At 40.7% G+C, this 20,122-nt stretch overlaps 1 protein-coding gene across 6 annotated transcripts in view; it reads right to left on the bottom strand.

Annotated features, from left to right (window-relative positions):
• Positions 1-20,122, bottom strand: part of diaph2 (diaphanous-related formin 2) — a 285,969-nt gene that overhangs the window by 163,119 nt on the left and 102,728 nt on the right. For all 6 annotated transcript variants that reach the window (XM_058396724.1, XM_058396725.1, XM_058396727.1 and 3 more), the window contains 4 exons: positions 19,308-19,372; positions 19,054-19,158; positions 7,656-7,964; positions 272-386 (listed from right to left, as the gene is read on the bottom strand). In XM_058396724.1, the coding sequence (XP_058252707.1) occupies positions 272-386; positions 7,656-7,964; positions 19,054-19,158; positions 19,308-19,372 (594 nt within the window). The remainder of the gene's footprint in view (positions 1-271; positions 387-7,655; positions 7,965-19,053; positions 19,159-19,307; positions 19,373-20,122) is intronic.

Genomic DNA, 20,122 nt, shown 5'->3' with positions numbered 1-20,122 from the left:
TCATCTAAAGGACTTAATGAAACTATTACTGATCAGGACTTTTGCACTATCAAACACTCTCATGTTGTCTGCTAACTGGCAGAGAAGAGAAACAAAACTATGTGCTAACAATCAGGCAGTATTTTTAAACATATAATAATAAATCATATTTTAAGAGAAAGAATATTCCTACAGTTAGCCGAGATAAAAGCTCTCATAAAAATCATGTGATATCTAAAATGTGGTCTGAGTGTGTAATAAGCGGGAAGGAATAAGAAAAAGTCCTGTTTACCTCTGGCCTTGGATGAGAAAGTAAGTGAGAGTTGGGCAAAAAGGTCTGGGTTCTCAAATTTCTCCTCTTTGACTTTGATCCAAAAGCAATTCTCTGTCATCTCCTGAGGCACTATCTGCAAAAATAGAAAAACTACATTGGAATTGTACTGCAAATGACATACACAGACATACACATATCTGTTTAGATATTTCGAATTTGTGTGGTTCTTTAGCATAATAGACCTCTGTTCACATTTGCCGGTACTGTTTGCCCTTTTTAAATTGATCAAAACAACTGTCCATAAGATATTTAAAATTGCATATTGCACATGCTGAGATGGTTAAGTCCTTCACCAGCCACTACAAAATCCAGCAACAGGCAATCCTCCAGCTCTGCCAAAACCTAAAGCAGCATATCCAGGATCTGCTCAATGTCCAGGTGGCAGATTGGCAGATGCTTCAGCACCTGGTCTAGCAGGCAGGTATTTCCAAGTCCCATGTCGCCCTGGCAAAAATGGGACATCAGAACAACCATGAATCATTCCTGGAGCTGGAGGAGCACAGAGGAGGGGCCGAATAAAGGAGGGGTTGAAGTGGGCTGGCACACTGCGTGCTCATCCTGACTAGGGGATCCCAACTTGCATCCCAGCAAATACTTTCTGGCATAACTCTTCTAATTCTTGAATGTATTCGGTTCTGGTAAGGTAGGATTCTGATGTTTTGTGTATTGACGTTTTGTGTATTGATTTACTGCTTAAGTTAGTTGGTTCTATACGTGTGCTATTTAAATTTTTGTGTTTCATTGTGTAGCACGGTTGCTTCTGTAGTGAAGGTTTATGCTAATTTGTTCTCTCAGGTGATTAATAAAATTAATTTCACTCTCCCTAAAGGCGTGAATTATGGGCAGGGATTACTAATTTATAAATTGAAGGTGTTTTTGTGAACTCTGCTAAGGCTTGCAACATTTTTAAATAGGAAGTGTCTAAATTAACGACAAGAGAAAGGCTGCATTCCCAACAACCTCTGAAAATGGAAGTCTTAAACAGTGCTTTAACTTCCCAATAGTCTTTTGGCTAAATTTACTTCTTTCACTGTCACATTTCTCAACCTTGGAAACAGAGTCAGAGTTTTACAAGTCATCTTGTCCTGCAATACCATTTGCCTCCTACATCCAATCAGTTCGACAATGCTCCAGACGATTTCAAAAGACCTCCTGCCCTTTATCACTACAATCATCAATGGTTCCATAACATCTGGTCATGTACCAACTACATTGAAGAGAGAAATGGTTCTTCCCATCCTGAAGAAACCTGCTCTGGATCCATCAGACATCAGCAACAACAGACTGGTATCACTTCTCTATTTTCTTTCTAAAATTCTTGATCGCACGGTTTATAATCAACTGTCAATCTCTCTATCTCTTAGAGCACAATCTCTTAGATCCCAACCAGTCTGTCCTTGACTCAGCACATTCCACAGAGACTGCACTTTGGCTGTCACAGAGAAACTACATGCTGCTAGATCAGCTAAGTTGACATCTGTCTTTATCCTCCTTGACCTTCTGCCAGTGTTTGACACAGTCAACCATAAGTTTTTTATTCACCTTGTCTTGGAATTTGTGGAGTAGCATAGGAATTGGTTGCTTCCTACCTCAAAGGATGCTTGTATGATGTAACGGAGAAGATTGAAATCTGCTCCATGCAGCATCTCCACTGGTGTCCCACAAGGTTCAGTGCCTTGTCATCTTCTTTTCTTACTTTATACTTAGTCTCTTGGCAAAGTTATATCCTCACATGGGTTATCTTACGACTGCTATGCTGATAACACTCAACTTATCTTCTCTTCTTTCCTCCCTCAAATACCACAGCTTCTGCTCAGATTTCAACATATCATGGATGACAGCTCATTAGCTGAAACTTAATCCCAGCAAAAATGCTATTCATCCCAGGTGACTCATCCCCAGGTCAGGTGCTTGCAATCTTCCTAGACATCTCGCTGATCTCTTCTTCGGTCTTTGCTCAGAACCTTGGATTACCATGGATAATCAAATATTATTTTTCTAGCATATTGTTAATTTGACACGTTAGTATCTTCTTTACAGCTTCAGAAGGATTTAGCCAAAATTATCCACAGTAGACTGCTTGCTCAGTCATTTTGAGACTGCTGCTGCATGACTTGTTTTCAATATGCCAATATGCATTCGATTCTAGGAGATGTGGTGTCCCAGGTGTGCTACACATCAGCTGTAACTCCATGCAAGACTTTGAGTGCAGAACGATAAAGAAGGTGTGTCTAGCCATCAGAAGGGCAGCCCTCACCCTCAGGTTCTATCTGTTGGGATGGGCTGTCACCCTCTCCCCGGACCATGCCCCACTCTAGTGGCTGCAACGCATGGAAAATGCAATGCACAGATCACCTGTTGGTATATGGAACTTCAGCCATTTAAATTTTTTCTTCTATTGTAGATATTTTATTTTAAATGGAGGTATGCAAGGATGTACTATGGAATTAATGTATTTGTAACTATATGCTGAACATATTTATCTTCAACATTATGGCATTTTCTTACATGAATGTGTGTTCTGTGCTTAGCTAGCTACCTGTCAAATGTTTGGGTCTGGTCACTCAACACATGTGCATTACCTCATTAATGCTCTTGTGCAAATCCCCACTGCCAAATTTCAAACAATAGTGAATCCCAGCCATCCCAGAAAAGTGGCTGTTAAAACAGCAAAGGGGGGTGGGGGGGCAAATTTGGAATCTGATGCTCAAAATATGTTGTATATATGTATAGTCATGATTCCACAAACATTTGGTGCATCATTAATGTATGTAAGGCCCAGCTAGGACAGCAGTCAAACATCTCCCTGTTTAAGTTGGATAACAAGACAACAACAGAGTTGTTAAGGAAAGAAGGTACCACCATAATTACAGTGCACCACTAGATTAAAGTGCTAAGGTGTAGAGAAGTCATACAAAAAATAAGATGAATATTTTGAGTTTTACAGAAACTAAACATTCCGCAATGCCCATTTCTCAAGGCAGAGATGTTTCAGAAATGATGTTTCAGTCCTCCCTGTAAACTAGATATAAACTCTAAAATAAAATTGTGGTCAGCATAGAAACACAGGAGAGGAATTGCCATTATTGTAAGAGATGCACCTGAAAACAAAATGTGATAGTCATGGTATTTACTAGAGATGCATAAATAACAATACTGGTATTAGATATTGGCCCAATATGGTGCACAATACTCATATTTGTAAAAGACAAGCAACCTATACGAAGTGATGCTGTGTGACATAAGCTAGATCTAACAGTTGCAGCTTGCAAATAACTGTGGTGAAAGAAAGAAGTGAAGAAAGGTTTCATGTCTCAACTGCTCAGAAATTCTTTTTGCTGCAAAAAGCTTAAATTCAAATTCAAATGCTTAGAGGGAAATGTCAAGAGATGACTAGCAGCTAGAGCACTAGTAGTGAATTATGACTATTTTCAGGAATGCAAACTGTTGCTGAGAAAGGCTATGCAGAAGAAAGAGATCCTTCAAAAGAAGATGTCATATGTATTCTATCTGACTACTCCAAGAAAGCTGTTAGATATTGGGCTGCTTTCAATGAGGTGTGCAGTCTGCTACCATGCTGTGAGGAAATCCCCACCAAGCTGGGAATCTGTCGCCACCTCACTGGTAATGCCCCCTCCCAACCACCAGAGGGAACCTTCACCCAAATATTGACTCAGCTCTGGGGTCGAAGGACACTTCCAGGTTTTTCCCTTTTTAAACCATGCTCATGCCTAGACTGAAGACAAAGTATTGCTAGTGCTAAATACATACTGACCTGTTCATTGTTTTCTCATTGTTATTTGATGTTCTGTGTTTTGACCTGTATTTTGCCCTGTGGATTACTGCTAATGGATTACATTTACATTTCTGGTATTTGACAGACACTCTTAGGTTACAGACTTAGGATACTTAGGATTAGCCTAAACTGAGTTGGTGTTTTTTTTTGGTTTTTTTTAAAAATATGTACATACAACATATAACAATACATAAAAACAGGGGAAAATAACAGCTAGTTTAAGTAGTTAAGGAAGAAGTAGGTCTTCAGTCGTCATTTGAGTCATCTAGGGGATGTTCACCATCTCAGTGCCAGAACAGAGAAGAGGCTAGATGTATACCTACCTCTTATCTTGAGAGATGGTGGGACTAGTTGGGCAGTGCTAGTGGATCTGAGGGAGCGAGGTGCAGTGCAAGGAGTAATAAGATCTTTGATGTAAGATGGTGCTGGTCCATTCTTGGCTTTGTAGGCAAGCATCAGTGTTTTGAATCTGATGCGTGCAGCTACCGGAAGCCAGTGGAGGGAATGCAGCAGTGGGGGTTGAAAACAAGTCATGCAGCTGCATTTTGGAACATTTGCAGTGGATGAATTGCATAAAGAGTTGTAGTAGTAAAGTCTTGAAATGACCAGAGACTGAACAAGCACTTGAGTAGCTTGTGTGGATAGAAATAGTCGAATCCTTCTGAAGTTGTACAGAAAAAAACGACATGAGCGTGTCACATTAACAACATGGGAGGAAAAGGACAGTTGATTGTCCATGGTTACCCCAAGGTTGCGAGTAGTGGCTGAAGGGGAGATCATCGAGTTGTTCAGAGATAATGCAAGATCCTGGGCTGGGGATGAATCACCTGGGATGACCAGCAGTTCAGTTTTGGATTGAATTTCAGCTGATGAGCTGTCTTCCAAGATGAAATGTCCGCCAGACACGCTGAGATCCAAGCAGAAGCTGTGGTATCTGAAGGAGGAAAGAAGAAGATAAGTTGGGTGTCATCAGCATAGCAGTGATATGAAAAGCCATGTGAGGATATAAATTTGCCAAGAGAGTGAGTGTAGAGGGAGAATAGGCGAGGACCAAGTACTGAGCCTTGTGGGAAACCAGTAAAGTCCATGTTATCTGATATGAGCGACCATCCAGGTAGGATGCAAACCATTCCCAAGCTGTTTCACAATTTCCAAGACTCCTGAGGGGGGACAAAAGAGTCTTGTGGTTAACTGTGTCAAATGCTGCAGAAACATCGAGGAGGAGGATGACCGATGACAGCTTGGTCGATCTAGCAGCATGCAGTTTCTCAGTGACTGCCAAAAGGGCAGTCTCTGTGGAATGTTCTGCTTTGAAGCAAGACTGGTTCGGATCATGGAGGTTATTCTGCAGGAAATAGTCAGACAGCTGATTATAAACAATGCGTTAGAGAATTTTTGAAAGAAAGGAAAGAAGTGATACCAGTCTGTAGTTACTGAATGTCAGAGGGATCCAGAGCAGGTTTCCTCAGTATGGGGATAACCCTTGCTTTATTAAAGGCAGTTGGTACCTGACCAGATGTTATGGAGCCATTGATGACTGTGGTGATGAAGGGCAGGAGGTCAGGCAAGATGGTCTGGAGCATAGTGGAAGGTATTTGATCCAGTGGGCAGGTGGTAGGATTGCTGGACTGAATGATTTGCAAAAACTCTTCTGCTGCTATGGTTGAGAGATGCTTCAATGAAGAAGTAGCTGAGTCCTGACTGTGTAATTCAAGATTCAAGATTCAAGCTTTATTGTCATTTCAACCACATATAGCTGACGCAGTACATAGTGAAATGAAACAATGTTTCTCCAGGACCTGGTGCTACATAAACATACAACAACAGAGTTCAACACAAAAAAACAACATCACAGAGCTAGGACAGAAGTTTGTCTTAGCCACGTAAACTGCACAATGTAGATGAAGTTAGGGCAGATGTGAAGGTCTGGCAGATCTTCTCAATTTTCTCTGTGTAAAAAGTAAAGAAATCTTCGATGGTCAGGGAGGATGGAGCAGGTGGAGTCAGAGGGTTGAGTAGTGCAGAGATGATGTTTTCGGGGATCTTGTGCAGAAGCTTCAAGCTTTTCCTTGTAGAAGGAAGTCCTGGCAGAAGTCACGTCCGAAGAGAATCTGGACAGGAGCGTATGATATGATGGGAGGTCTGCTTCGAGAAAGGATTTCTTCCACTTCCTCTCTGCTGTTCGCAGTTCTCTCCGATTGTTGCAAAGCACATCTGACAGCCAAGGAGCAGGACAAGAAGACTTTCTGTGTTTAATGGGCAAAGGGCAGAGAAGGTCCATGGTTGAGGAAAGAGAGGAGAGAATAGTGTCTGTAGCTGAGTCTAGGGGTATGGAGGAAAAGGAGTTGTGGTCAGGAAGAGTGCAGGAGGCCACAGAGGAAGGGGAGATAGAGTGAAGGTTTCAGTGAGTGAGAAAGTGATGCTGGGAGTTATGTTTAGGTAGGACAAGGAGAGTCCAAGTGATGATCGGAGATGTAAAGAGCACTTCTTCTTTCCAGACCTGCCTGATCCATCCAGTTGCTCTTGCCCTGGTTGGAGTCTCATAGCTTGGTGGTGCTCACTGCTGCTGGGGATAGATCTGCATGGTCAGTGACCCAGGGAACTACTGTAAGTAGAACCACTAGGAGACCATCACATTGTCTTTGAACTGCATCAGTCAGGTTTTGACAGGAAGGAATTAGTGCTATAGTCTATAATGAAACTCGCTAACTGAAATTATGCTGACCTTTTAATTCCTCTGGAACTCTTGGTTGCACAACTCCACGTGAATCTAAACTTTTGAAGAAAGAACATTGTTTACACTTACATAATTTACTGTCCAGTGTCACCCAAATGAGGATGACTTCCCTTCTGAGACTGGTTCCTCTCAAGGTTTCTTCCACAAATCATCTCAGGGAGTTTTTCCTTGCCACCATTGCCTCAGGCTTGCTCAGAAGGGATAAATAGTAACTTAACTTTAAACTTTTATCATTTTTATTCTGTTTCTACACTTCTGTAAAACTGCTTTGAGACAATGTCCAGTGTTAAAAGCGCTATACAAATAAATTTAATTGAAGTGAATATGCCTCCCCTAAGATTTGCATTACAAGATTATATCAGATTATTTCCACTATTTCTTCACTATTTCTTTTCTGATATAGATATACAAGCCCTTTGATCTAAAAATAGGGGAGGAAGAAACCTTATAGACATACCCAGAAATTATCACTGAATGCAATTGATCTTATTCTTTATGCCTTATAACTGGATGTGTCTATTACTAAAGCTCTAAAATCATTGTGAAATACTGGGTTACAAGATCAACCAAGACAGCTAAATCCAGAAAAAGCAAAGACGCCAGAGTTCATTAAGATATCATCAGAGATATTTTACTATATTATACTATATAACTTTTTCTGATTTTTTTTTGTTTGTTTTTTGTTGCTGTATTTCTTTTTTCTATTTTCTTTACCCCATGCAAATGCAAAAACTCCTGTAGGCTGTTCGTTTAGTTTCATTTAATTTCATTGCATTACTTTCTTTTCTGGAATTTGTGGCATTTATTACCTTGCACCAGTTGACCCTCTTCATGGCAGTGTCAGGCTTATAAGTTTTCTTGGGCTGTAGGCCATAAGGTAGTTTTTGGACAGCTGGTACTGAAGGGAGACCTGGAACAAGGAAAGGTGGAGGAGGTGCGAGAACTCCTCCAGGAGGAGGGGGTGGTGGTGGTGGTGGTTGAGGAGGTCCCATACCAGCTGGTAGAGGAGGAGGAGGTGGAGGTGGTGCTCCTGGTGGTGGAGGAGGAGGAGGTGGTGGTTGCAGACATTCAATACCTCCTGCCAGTGGTAGAATACTTTGAGCACCCCCATCTGCAACCTGTAGATGAAAAAGAGAAAACCAGAATCATATATGCTAATGCTTCTACGAAAACTTATTCAAGGTCTCCAACCAGCACCCTGAGCATGGATATAATATCACTATCATATGCATTAGAGCATCAAGGCTAATTGGTGATTGGTGAAACAAGACTGGAAAAGTACAGTGGTTGTTGGTTTTGGGTGGAGAGGAGGCTAAAAGGTTATTTTTAATTGTATTTATTTTATTGTTATTTTATTGAATTTCCCAAGAAAAGACACGTGTTTGCGTGTGCGTATTAAATATATACAGTATCTCACAAAAGTGAGTACACCCCTCACATTTTTGTAAATATTTTATTATATCTTTTCATGTGACAACACTGAAGAAATGACACTCTGCTACAACGTAAAGTAGTGAGTGTACAGCCTGTTTAACAGTGTAAATTTGCTGTCCCCTCAAAATAATGCAACACACAGCCATTAATGTCTAAACCGTTGGCAACAAAAGTGAGTACACCCCTAAGTGGAAATGTCCAAATTGGGCCCAATTAGCCATTTACCCTCCCCAGTGTCATGTGACTCATTAGTGTTACAAGGTCTCAGGTGTGAATGGGGAGCAGGTGTGTTCAATTTGGTGATATTGCTCTCACACTCTCTCATACTGGTCATGGGAAGTTCAACATGGCAACTCATGGCAAAGAAAACTCTGAGGATCTTAAAAAAAGAATTGTTGCTCTACATAAAGATGGCCTAGGCTATAAGAAGATTGCCAAGACCTTGAAACTGAGCTGCAGCATGGTGGGCAAGACCATACAGCGGTTTTACAGGACAGGTTCCACTCAGAACAGGCCTTGCCATGGTCGACCCAGAAGTTGAGTGCACGTGCTCAGCATCCTATCTGGAGGTTGTCTTTGGGAAATAGACGTATGAGTGCTGCCAGCATTGCTGCAGAGGTTGAAGGGGTGGGGGGTCAGCCTGTCAGTCCCAGAAGGAAGCCTCTACTAAAGATGAAGCACAAGAAAGCCCGCATACAGTTTGCTGAAGACAAGCAGACTAAGGACATGGATTACTGGAACCATGTCCTGTGATCCAATGAGACCAAGATAAACTTATTTGGTTCAGATGGTGTCAAGCGTGTGTGGCAGGAACCAGGTGAGGAGTACAAAGACAAGTGTGTCTTGCCTACAGTCAAGCATGGTGGTAGGAGTGTGATGGTCTGGGCCTGCATGAGTGCTGCTGGCACTGGGGAGCTATAGTTCATTGAGGGAACCATGAATGCCAACATGTACTGTGACATACTGAAGCAAAGCATGATCCCCTCCCTTTGGAGACTGGGCCTCAGGGCAGTATTCCAACAAGATAACCACCCCAAACATACCTCCAAAACGACCACTGCCTTGCTAAAGAAGCTGAGGGTAAAGGTGATGGACTGGCCAAGCATGTCTCCAGACCTAAACCCTATTGAGCATCTGTGGGGTATCCTCAAACAAAAGGTGGGGGAGGGCAAGGTCTCTAACATCCACCAGCTCTGAGATGTCATCATGGAAGACTCCAGTGGCAACCTGTGAAGCTCTGGTGAACTCCATGCCCAAGAGGGTTAAGGCAGTGCTGGAAAACAATGGTGGCCACACAAAATATTGACACTTGGGCCCAATTTGGACATTTCCAATTAGGGGTGTACTCACTTTTGTTGCCAACGGTTTACACATTACTGGCTGTGTGTTGCATTATTTTGAGGGGACAGCAAATTAACACTTTTATACAGGCTGTACACTCACTACTTTCATTGCAGCAGAGTGTCATTTCTTCAGTGTTGACACATGAAAAGATATAATAAAATATTTACAAAAATGTGAGGGGTGTACTCCCTTTTGTGAGATAATGTGTACGTATGTATAAATATATATATATATATATATATATATATATATATATATATATATATATATAAAGGCTGGGCAACGATTAAAATTTTTAATCGCAATTAATCGCATGATTGTCATGAGTTAACGCTCTCTCTCTCGCTCGCTCTCTGTTCCAAGCCTTTCTCCGTGTTTGTTTATCCGCTCGTTCTATTTTTTTCCCGGTTCCTTTCAGCCCTGCAGCAGTCTTACGCTTATCCCAAATGCTCTCATTGGTTCAGACGACTCATGACGTTTATCCCAAGCCAATATGGATCAAGATCCCACACCTCCATGGGTGACCTCCCGTCACCCATGGTTTGTCTGTATGTGTATTCAGAGCCGCTGAGCAACAGACTTTTAAAATAATTTACAAAATAATAAAAACTGCTTTAACGCGTGATAAAATAATTGTCGGCGTTAATTAATTAATGAGTTAACACGATAATAACGCGCTAACTTGCCCAGCCCTATACACTATATTGCCAAAAGTATTCGCTCACCTGCCTTGACTCGCATATGAACTTAAGTGACATCCCATTCCTAATCCATAGGGTTCAATATGACGTCGGTCCACCCTTTGCAGCTATAACAGCTTCAACTCTTCTGGGAAGGCTGTCCACAAGGTTTAGGAGTGTGTTTATGGGAATTTTTGACCATTCTTCCAGAAGCGCATTTGTGAGGTCACACACTGATGTTGGACGAGAAGGCCTGGCTCTCAGTCTCTGCTCTAATTCATCCCAAAGGTGTTCTATCGGGTTGAGGTCAGGACTCTGTGCAGGCCAGTCAAGTTCATCCACACCAGACTCTGTCATCCATGTCTTTATGGACCTTGCTTTGTGCACTGGTGCACAGTCATGTTGGAAGAGGAAGGGGCCAGCTCCAAACTGTTCCCACAAAGTTGGGAGCATGGAATTGTCCAAAATGTCTTGGTATGCTGAAGCATTCAGAGTTCCTTTCACTGGAACTAAGGGGCCAAGCCCAGCTCCTGAAAAACAACCCCACACCATAATCCCCCCGACCCATTCTTTCACAAATGTTTGTAAAAACATATATATATATATATATATATATACACACACACACACTATATTGCCAAAAGTATTCGCTCACCCATCCAAATAATCAGAATCAGGTGTTCCAATCACTTCCATGGCCACAGGTGTATAAAATCAAGCACCTAGGCATGCAGACTGTTTTTACAAACATTTGTGAAAGAATGGGTCGCTCTCAGGAGCTCAGTGAATTCCAGCGTGGAACTGTGATAGGATGCCACCTGTGCAACAAATCCAGTCGTGAAATTTCCTCGCTCCTAAATATTCCAGTCAACTGTCAGCTGTATTATAAGAACGTGGAAGTGTTTGGGAACGACAGCAACTCAGCCACGAAGTGGTGGGCCACGTAAACTGACGGAGCGGGGTCAGCGGATGCTGAGGCGCATAGTGCGAAGAGGTCGCCAACTTTCTGCAGAGTCAATCGCTACAGACCTCCAAACTTCATGTGGCCTTCAGATTAGCTCAAGAACAGTGAGCAGAGAGCTTCATGGAATGGGTTTCCATGGCCGAGCAGCTGCATCCAAGCCATACATCACCAAGTGCAATGCAAAGCGTCGGATGCAGTGGTGTAAAGCAAGCCGCCACTGGACTCTAGAGCAGTGGAGACGGGTTCTCTGGAGTGACAAATTGCGCTTCTCCATCTGGCAATCTGATGGACGAGTCTGGGTTTGGCGGTTGCCAGGAGAACGGTACTTGTCTGACTGCATTGTGCCAAGTGTAAAGTTTGGTGGAGGGGGGATTATGGTGTGGGGTTGTTTTTCAGGAGCTGGGCTTGGCCCCTTAGTTCCAGTGAAAGGAACTCTGAATGCTTCAGCATACCAAGACATTTTGGACAATTCCATGCTCCCAACTTTGTGGGAACAGTTTGGAGCTGGCCCCTTCCTCTTCCAACATGACTGTGCACCAGTGCACAAAGCAAGGTCCATAAAGACATGGATGACAGAGTCTGGTGTGGATGAACTTGACTGGCCTGCACAGAGTCCTGACCTCAACCCGATAGAACACCTTTGGGATGAATTAGAGCAGAGACTGAGAGCCAGGCCTTCTCGTCCAACATCAGTGTGTGACCTCACAAATGCGCTTCTGGAAGAATGGTCAAAAATTCCCATAAACACACTCCTAAACCTTGTGGACAGCCTTCACAGAAGAGTTGAAGCTGTTATAGCTGCAATGGGTGGACTGACGTCATATTGAACCCTATGGATTAGGAATGGGATGTCACTTAAGTTCATATGCGAGTCAAGGCAGGTGAGCGAATACTTTTGGCAATATAGTATATTATATTTATATATATATATATATATATATATATATATATATATATATATATATATATATATATGCATATACTGCTCACAAAAAGTTAAGGATATTCGGCTTTTGGGTGAAATTTCAGGATGCACCTAAAATGCACTATAACCTTTACAGGTGAACTTAATTAATTTGACCTTCTCTACACTTTTGAATGCACATGTCCAACTGTTCAGTGTTTTAGTACTTTATGCATAACTTGTTCTCTAACAAGGTGCTTAATGGCAAAATTCACAACTGGTGTTTGATCCATGAATCGACCAATAAATTTTCTGGTTCAATTAGAATTGGTATTTAAACAGTCCTCTTCATCATGCTGTTCACATTTTGACATCATGAGACCAAGACCACACCTAACAATTGATCAACAGTACCTCGCCATTGTGAGGCTTAAAACAGGATGTTCTCAGAGGGAAGTGGCCACTGAGCTTAGTGTGTCACAGAGTGTCATCAGCAGGTTGCAACAGAGATACAGAGAGACTGGAAGAGTCACAGAAAGGCATAGAAGTGGACGTCCTTTGGCCACATCCCATGTTGATATTCGCTTCATTGTGAACAGTGCCTTGCGGAACCGGATGATGAATGCCACTCAACTCCAGGCACATTTAAGGGAGGTGAGAGGCACCCAAGTGTCACGTCAGACCATTCCAAACCATTTACATCAGCGTGGTCTTCATGCTAGACGACCTGCAAGGGTACCTGACCACACCACCAGGCACAGGCATCATCGTCTTGCATGGGCCAGGGAGCATTTACGCTGGACAAGGGACGAGTGGGCCTCAGTGCTGTTCTCTGATGAAAGTCGATTCACGTTGAGCAGAAATGATGGCCGCCAACGATGTTGGAGACGTCAAGGAGAGTACTATGCATCGGCCACTGTTGTCACCAGACGAGCCTTTGGTGGTGGTGGTGGTGTTACAGTCTGGGCAGGTGTGTCTACTTGTGAATGTTACAGTGACAAGCCAATACTACCTGAATAACATCATTAATCCAGTCATTGTGCCCCTGCATGAACAACACAGGCCTAATTTCATCTTTATGGACAACAATTCTCCAGTTCATCAAGGTCACATCATTAGGGAACGGCTGCTGGAGGCTGGGGTACCTCAAATGGAGTGGCCTGCACTTTCTCCAGACCTGAATCCCATAGAAAACCTATGGGATCAGCTAAGTCGCCATGTAGAGGTTCGTAACCCTGCACCCCAGAACCTCAATGACCTGAGGGCCTCCCTTCAAGAGGAGTGGAATACCATGCCTCAGCAGACAATAAGTTGACTCGTGAACAGCATGAGACGTCGTTGTCAAGCTGTAATTGATGGTCAAGGGCACATGACAAATTACCCACCACTGTTGTTGGCTTTTGTTTAAATAAATTGTTTGAGATGAGGAAATCACCATTACATGCTTCTACTTAAATGCCCTACTTTCATGATATAATATCACTGTAGCGTGAACTTTTTACATTTTCCATAAATTTCACCCAAAAGCCAAATATCCTTAACTTGTTGTGAGTAGTGTATATGCAGTGGCCTAAAATGCAATTTACATTTACAGCATTTGGCAGACACCCTTATCCAGAGCAACTCAGATTTGATCTCATTTTTTTCAACCGAGCAATTGAGGGTTAAAGGCCTTGCTCAGGGGCCCAGCAGTGGCAGCTGGGCAGATCTGTGATTCGAATTCACAATCTTCCGATCAGTAGGCTAACACGTATCACATTGTTCTATTGCAGCCAAATATTTTGGATAATCAAAACTGTTACAAATTACTGGCCTAAAACAAGAATGATTTTCAGAACATTCAAGGTGGCATAAAGTATTTTAGTCAAAAGTAGATAAAGCATATTGGAAAAAGATGCAGGAGCAATTCTTCAGTTATAGCATGCTATCCATACATGTTGTAGAGATATAAAATAAAAGATAATTCTAATTATTATAGCTAGCCCTTGGGTTGGATATGTGTAATTTATTTTAAGTTGTTGGTGGCATATAGTACCAATTTACTAAACATAATAGCTTATGTGCATTTTATTTTCAGAGACAGTTTAAACAGAATTAATAGGTCTGTCATGAAAAGGTTGCATGGCATATGGCAGTCATGCTGTTAATCTCAAAGGTTTTGGATAATTACTGAAGGTCAGTCTTAACTGAGTAGTATGACACTAATTTTGTGTTGTTTTTTTAAACTGAAATACAGGACTAGATCTTCACAAAGCTATTATATTAGCTATTATAGAAGAGACATAGGGAAACTACTTGAGTTTATTTCTTCCATGCTTGAAAAATCAGTAGAATAAATTGTCACTGATAAAACAAACCAACTAATTTCCATAGCTCAGAAATGATTTGACCTTTGTATGATTAGACACCAATTTTCCTCATTTCATTTTCATTCTCTAACAAATGAAATCTAAAAGATTTTTTTTAAAGTAATTGTTCTTGTAGTGTAAAACATTGTAAAAACCCAGCGGATAAATGGGTTGATATTGGCCAAGTTATATTTTCATTTGTATTATACAGTGAGTTGTTATAATACAAATGAAAATATAACTTGGCGAAGATCAAGTTCCTTGACAAAAACCCATCCTATAATCTGTGCCTGTTGGTCGCTAAGTGTCCCATTTTCTCTTAGACAAAAGCAGCACATTAACTTCTAATTTTAAGCAGCCCCGTTTCCGTGCTACCTGGCTCTTTTTGCAGGTATGTGACAAAGACAAGGCCCTCTAGCCATAGGTAGCAGAGGTCCAGTCGGGTCATTATCTACACCTGTGATTAACATAGAGATCTGGTCTGTGTAAAATATCATGTAAGGTGTATATTGTGTTTTTACAGTGTTGGGCTTTACAGCTGAATGGGGAAAGGACTTGAAGAGATAGTTACCATTTGAGTAATAAAGGAAAACACAAATTTATATATATTTTTCCATTGCAGGTTACAATACAATAGTCAACCAAGTGACCTTTTCTTTCAGTATCTGGTGTGACTCCCTTATGCAGCAATAACTGCAAGTAAGTGTTTCTGGTAACTGTGTCCTGCACAAAAGTGTGATGGAAAATATGTATTTTACTCTTTCTACTCGATCTTTTTCCGCTGAAAGACGTTGTCTGTATGGCATAAGATTATAAGTGCATTTGATATTTTAAATGATGTTTAAAAGAAACCACTCCATGTTCTGGGCACACAACAGTAAACAATAAAAAACTTGAACTTTGAGTTCAGCTGTGTCAGCACTAAGACAATTTGTTCTGTCCTAATCTGTCTGTATGAAAGGTGACGAAAACGAGAAATGTTGAGTACACATCCTGGGGTGAGTTTGAAAAACAACATGTTTGTCTGTGTACATGCTATAAATGAAGCAGCACGAGTTGAGAGAGCATCTCTCATCTGCTGCAACTTGTGTGGTAGTTTGATATGACACTAATAAAGATTATCTAATAAATGCAAAATCATATTGACTTGCTCTTGCCCATCGAGCCCATGAAGTCTTTAATTAAATTTCCCATTTTCCTTACATGAGCTGCTTGCTTCAAGTCCTTCCACAACATTTGTATTGGATTAAGGTCAGGACTTTGACTTGGCCATTCCAAAATATTAACTTTGTTCTTCTTTAAAACATTTTTTGTTGGAACTACTTGTCTTTGTCATTGTCTGCATGAACAATTTTCTCTTGAGATTCAGTTTATGGACAGATGTCCTGACATTTCCTTTTAGAATTTGCTGGTATAATTCTCAATTCATTGTTCAATGATGGCAAGCCAACTGGGCACAGAAACAACAAAAGAGGCACAAACCATGATACTACAACCACCATGTTTCACAGATGGGATAAGGTTCTTATGTAGTGTTTTCCTTTCCACCAAAAATAACACCTCATTTAAACCAAAAAGTTATTTTTTGTCTCATTCATCCACAAAACATGTTTCCAATAGTCCTCTGGCTTGTCCATGTGATCTTTAGCAAACTTTACATAAGGAAAGTAGTTTTCACCTTGCAACTCCAAGGTGCTTCAGTGTTTTCCTGATGGTGGACTCATGAAGACTGACATTAGAACATGTTGTGAACATCAGCCTTTAATGGTCCCTGTTCTTTAAATAAAACAGAGCAGACTGCATAATGAAGTAGCCCATTCTTCATAAAATACAGGTTGTATTATTTGTAGTGTAATGAACATGTAAACTTGTGCCTTATCTGAAAAAACAACTAGGAGCCCAAACGGCATTCTCTGGAAAAGCAACTAGTAACACAAGCAGAAATAAAAAACATGATTACCACAAACAGCTCACAGCGCTCTAATCTACTAATACCACCCTCACGCAGGCCCTTCATGGTGCTCTCGTTAGCAGGGCAGAACCAACCAGCATGGCCCTACCCAAAAAGTTAAATGGTGCTGTTGGCCAGTGCCGAGGCTTCCTCCTCCATTGCAACATCTTTTTCGCACACTAGCCCAACACCTATTGTGATGACATGACCATGCACACCTCCATGATGTCGCTACTCACCGGGAGGGCCCTCGACTGGGCCCCGGCTACCACAGCCCATGCCACCCGATTACAGTATCTCGCTCTCCTTAAACAAGCACACATACACACCACTGTCTCGACACAGACCCCCCACCTCCACTAGAAATCGATACAGCCCCTGCCTACATTGTCACAGCATCGTGGACTCTTGAAGGACAAGAGGGCAGCTCCAATACCTTGTGGGTTGGGAGGGATATGGCGGACAGCAGTGACATTCTACACCCCTCACTCATCAAGGAATTCCATCGCACCCACCTGAACCAACCAGCACCTAGACCCAGGGGTGCCCCAAAAGAAAAGGAACAAAAAAAAAAGGAAGTGTTCCTAGGAGGTAGGAGGGGGGACTCAACAATGCCAGCAGCAGTTCCCTCACCTCCCAGCACCCTCAACCAAAGACTCTTAAGCCATTCTCATGCAGACTCTGACATGAAGTACTGTTAATTTACTACTTTACCGAGCTGTTCCTTGTTACCCTTTTCTTTGCCAACTGTGTATTCTGTTAATTTTATTCTCAAATTGTGTATTCTCGGATTTGGTTGCCTTGTGGACTGTCTTTCTGGGTGTTTTGGATTATTTGTTTCTCTGCCTTGCTTTTGCTAACGTTTTGGATTTGTCTGACCTTTGTTTTCTCTTTAAAAATCCATATGGATTCTACACCTTCTCAACTCCCTCCCTATGTTACACAGCCTGAGGAGCCTGTTAATTACTGCTGGTCTGTGTCTGCCTAATTTTCTAACTTTCCTGCAAACAACAGAGTGAGTGTTAGAGCAAATCTGACCATTCCAAAGAAGTCCTTAATATCTCGATTAATGCTACTCTCCAAGGACAGATGACAGGCTCAAGAGAAGAATCCTCAGCTGAAAATTTTATAACCTAGGACCAAGAGGGTGACTAATCCAGGGAGACCTTTGTCACACAAAGTTACTTATGATCTGACTACAATTCGTATATTCCATAGAATATACCTCTCAATGATTCCTCTCAAGGATTCTTCCTCAGATCATCTCAGGGAGTGTTTCCTTGACAACGTCACCTAGGCTTGCTCATTAGGGATAAGTAGTTACCAAACTTTAAACTTTTTCCCGGCAGAGGCCATTGATGCAAAAAGAACATGGTATCAGAGCATGGCATCAGAATGCATGGGAGAAGAGTAAAAGGATTAGTTCTGCTTCTCTATCTATTAATATGCTGGGCATCAAAACAGGGAAACAGTGGTAAAATGCTAAATGGAATTGGAAGATGAAACTACAATAAATATAAGCATGGATAACAAAGAGACAGAAAAAAATTTGATATTTAAGTTGAAAATATGACAACTTGCATTAAAATAATATAAACTATACATGAGTATAGATATACATTGCGTGGAGTGCTGCCAGATACATGCTGGCAGACAAGTGTATTTGCAACCAGACAGGGAAAAGTTTCTTTTGTGGATGTCACGCCATTTTCTTTTTTAAATTTAATTCTACAAGAATGCAAACTACTCTCCTTTTGGTCTATAGATGCCCTAAAGCATTTCAGATTAGGTTAAGCAGGAAATTGAAAGCATTATCTGCTCAAATCCTTGTGAAATTGTCTGGAAAGGAATGAGGATGGGACTTAAAAATACAAAAAGAACAAAATACCATAACCGAGCAATTCAATAGAATTAAACCTTATATTTTAAAGTGCAAATTGGCTGTTGATTAAATCATCAGTTTCATATATCTGATAAAAAGGTTTCATTTCACAGAATTTGCCAATATTCCTTAGCAACTGCATTAGCAGTTACTTTCCCATAAAGAAATTGGCTAATATGACCACACAACAAAGAAATGGCTATTTACAGCTGTAAAATGCTTATACACCTAATTTTCAAGGTATTTCTAACACCAGACTGACTGAGTAAACCACTTTTTAAAAAAATGTAATAATATTTTCAGGTTAGTTAACAAAAGTACAGTTAAGGTCATTAGTTTACACCCCCTTGCTGAAGCCACAAAATGTTAATCATGTAAAAGAAATAAGAGGGATTTTGCGGATTCAGCAAGAAGGATATAAACTTATGAGCTCAATTGTAATTACTGTGCAAGGAAAGAAGTTGTATTAGGAACATGAAATGGAATGTTGTATTAGGAATGTGAAAGTGCAGCGGATTTGTTGCTCACTGCGTCATTTAGGAGCACTTGTATTGTACAAAGGAAAAAAGCTGAAACTTTTGAGTATGCATGTATCTCAGCATACTCATGAGGTTTAACTTTTTCAGTAATGTCTTTGAAATGATCTGAAATGCTGTGTGTGTGTATGTGTGTGTGAGAGAGCAATGAGATGCAATTGTACCTGACTCTTTAAAGAGGTGATCTTCCCCTCCAACTCTTTGATTTTCTCCTCCAGTTTCTGAAGCTCAGCTTGTGCTTCCTGCCGTACACTGAACTCCTCATCAAACTATAAAAAGTCATATGAAAACACACATGCAGTCATTTATATAATATTGTTGAGCTGAAAGGATCAGGATAAAGCTGTTTTTCTGCTAAAATGCTGTTGTTAGGAGTACAGCATAAAAATGACCCAAGCACATTGATAGATAGCTTTACCTTTTTGGAGAATTCAGTTGCTCTCAGTTCACTCTCCTCCAATTTGGCCTTATCTACACACTGATCTGAAATTCGCACACACACATAAAATAAATATTAAGGCATCCTTATTAGTGGTCAAGCACTGAAGGGATTTGCTTCTCCTTCTTATAATAATAATAATAATAATAATAATAATAATAATAATATAATTGTTTACTTATAAATAATACTACAGGAATAAGAAAACAGAAAAGGCATTAAAAAATGGATCAGGGAAAAGACCATCTCTCTTGGTTTTTTTCCTGCAAGAGATACACATGGTGCACATACGAATCCATCATCTAAAATGTAAATTTTGAGTTATAGACAGATTAAATGCTATTGCCAATGATGTGACTGTTAAAAAAAAAACAGTTGAGAGTTTCACCTAGGTGTAGGGGCCAGAAATCTAATGGTAAAAGGTAATTTCTTCATTAGGTTATTTTAAAAATACTGGTATATGCCCAGTCATAATTTTACTGTTTTAGTCTTTCTAGACTCTCTTATAACTGTCAATAGCATATAGAAGTCTATTTATAAATATGTTCCTTTTTGTACATGTAATTCATTTGGAAAGAAGCTGTACACAAAATGTGTAGTACTTGTATTAAAAATTATGGAAATTTTGGAAATTTAGAAAGCGTCATCAAATTTAACATTTTGTTAAACATAAAACATTTTGAGTGATTTCATGGCTTGATTAAATGTATATATAGGTCAGATTTGGCTCAAAAAGTATGTAAGGGTTAAATATGTTATTGGAGGCTTGAATGTACAACTTACGTTATAGCTGT

The sequence above is a fragment of the Hemibagrus wyckioides genome, linkage group LG08 (assembly GCF_019097595.1).
Source record: "Hemibagrus wyckioides isolate EC202008001 linkage group LG08, SWU_Hwy_1.0, whole genome shotgun sequence".
Lineage (NCBI taxonomy): Eukaryota > Metazoa > Chordata > Actinopteri > Siluriformes > Bagridae > Hemibagrus > Hemibagrus wyckioides.
This window is presented reverse-complemented; position numbering and strand designations above follow the sequence as displayed.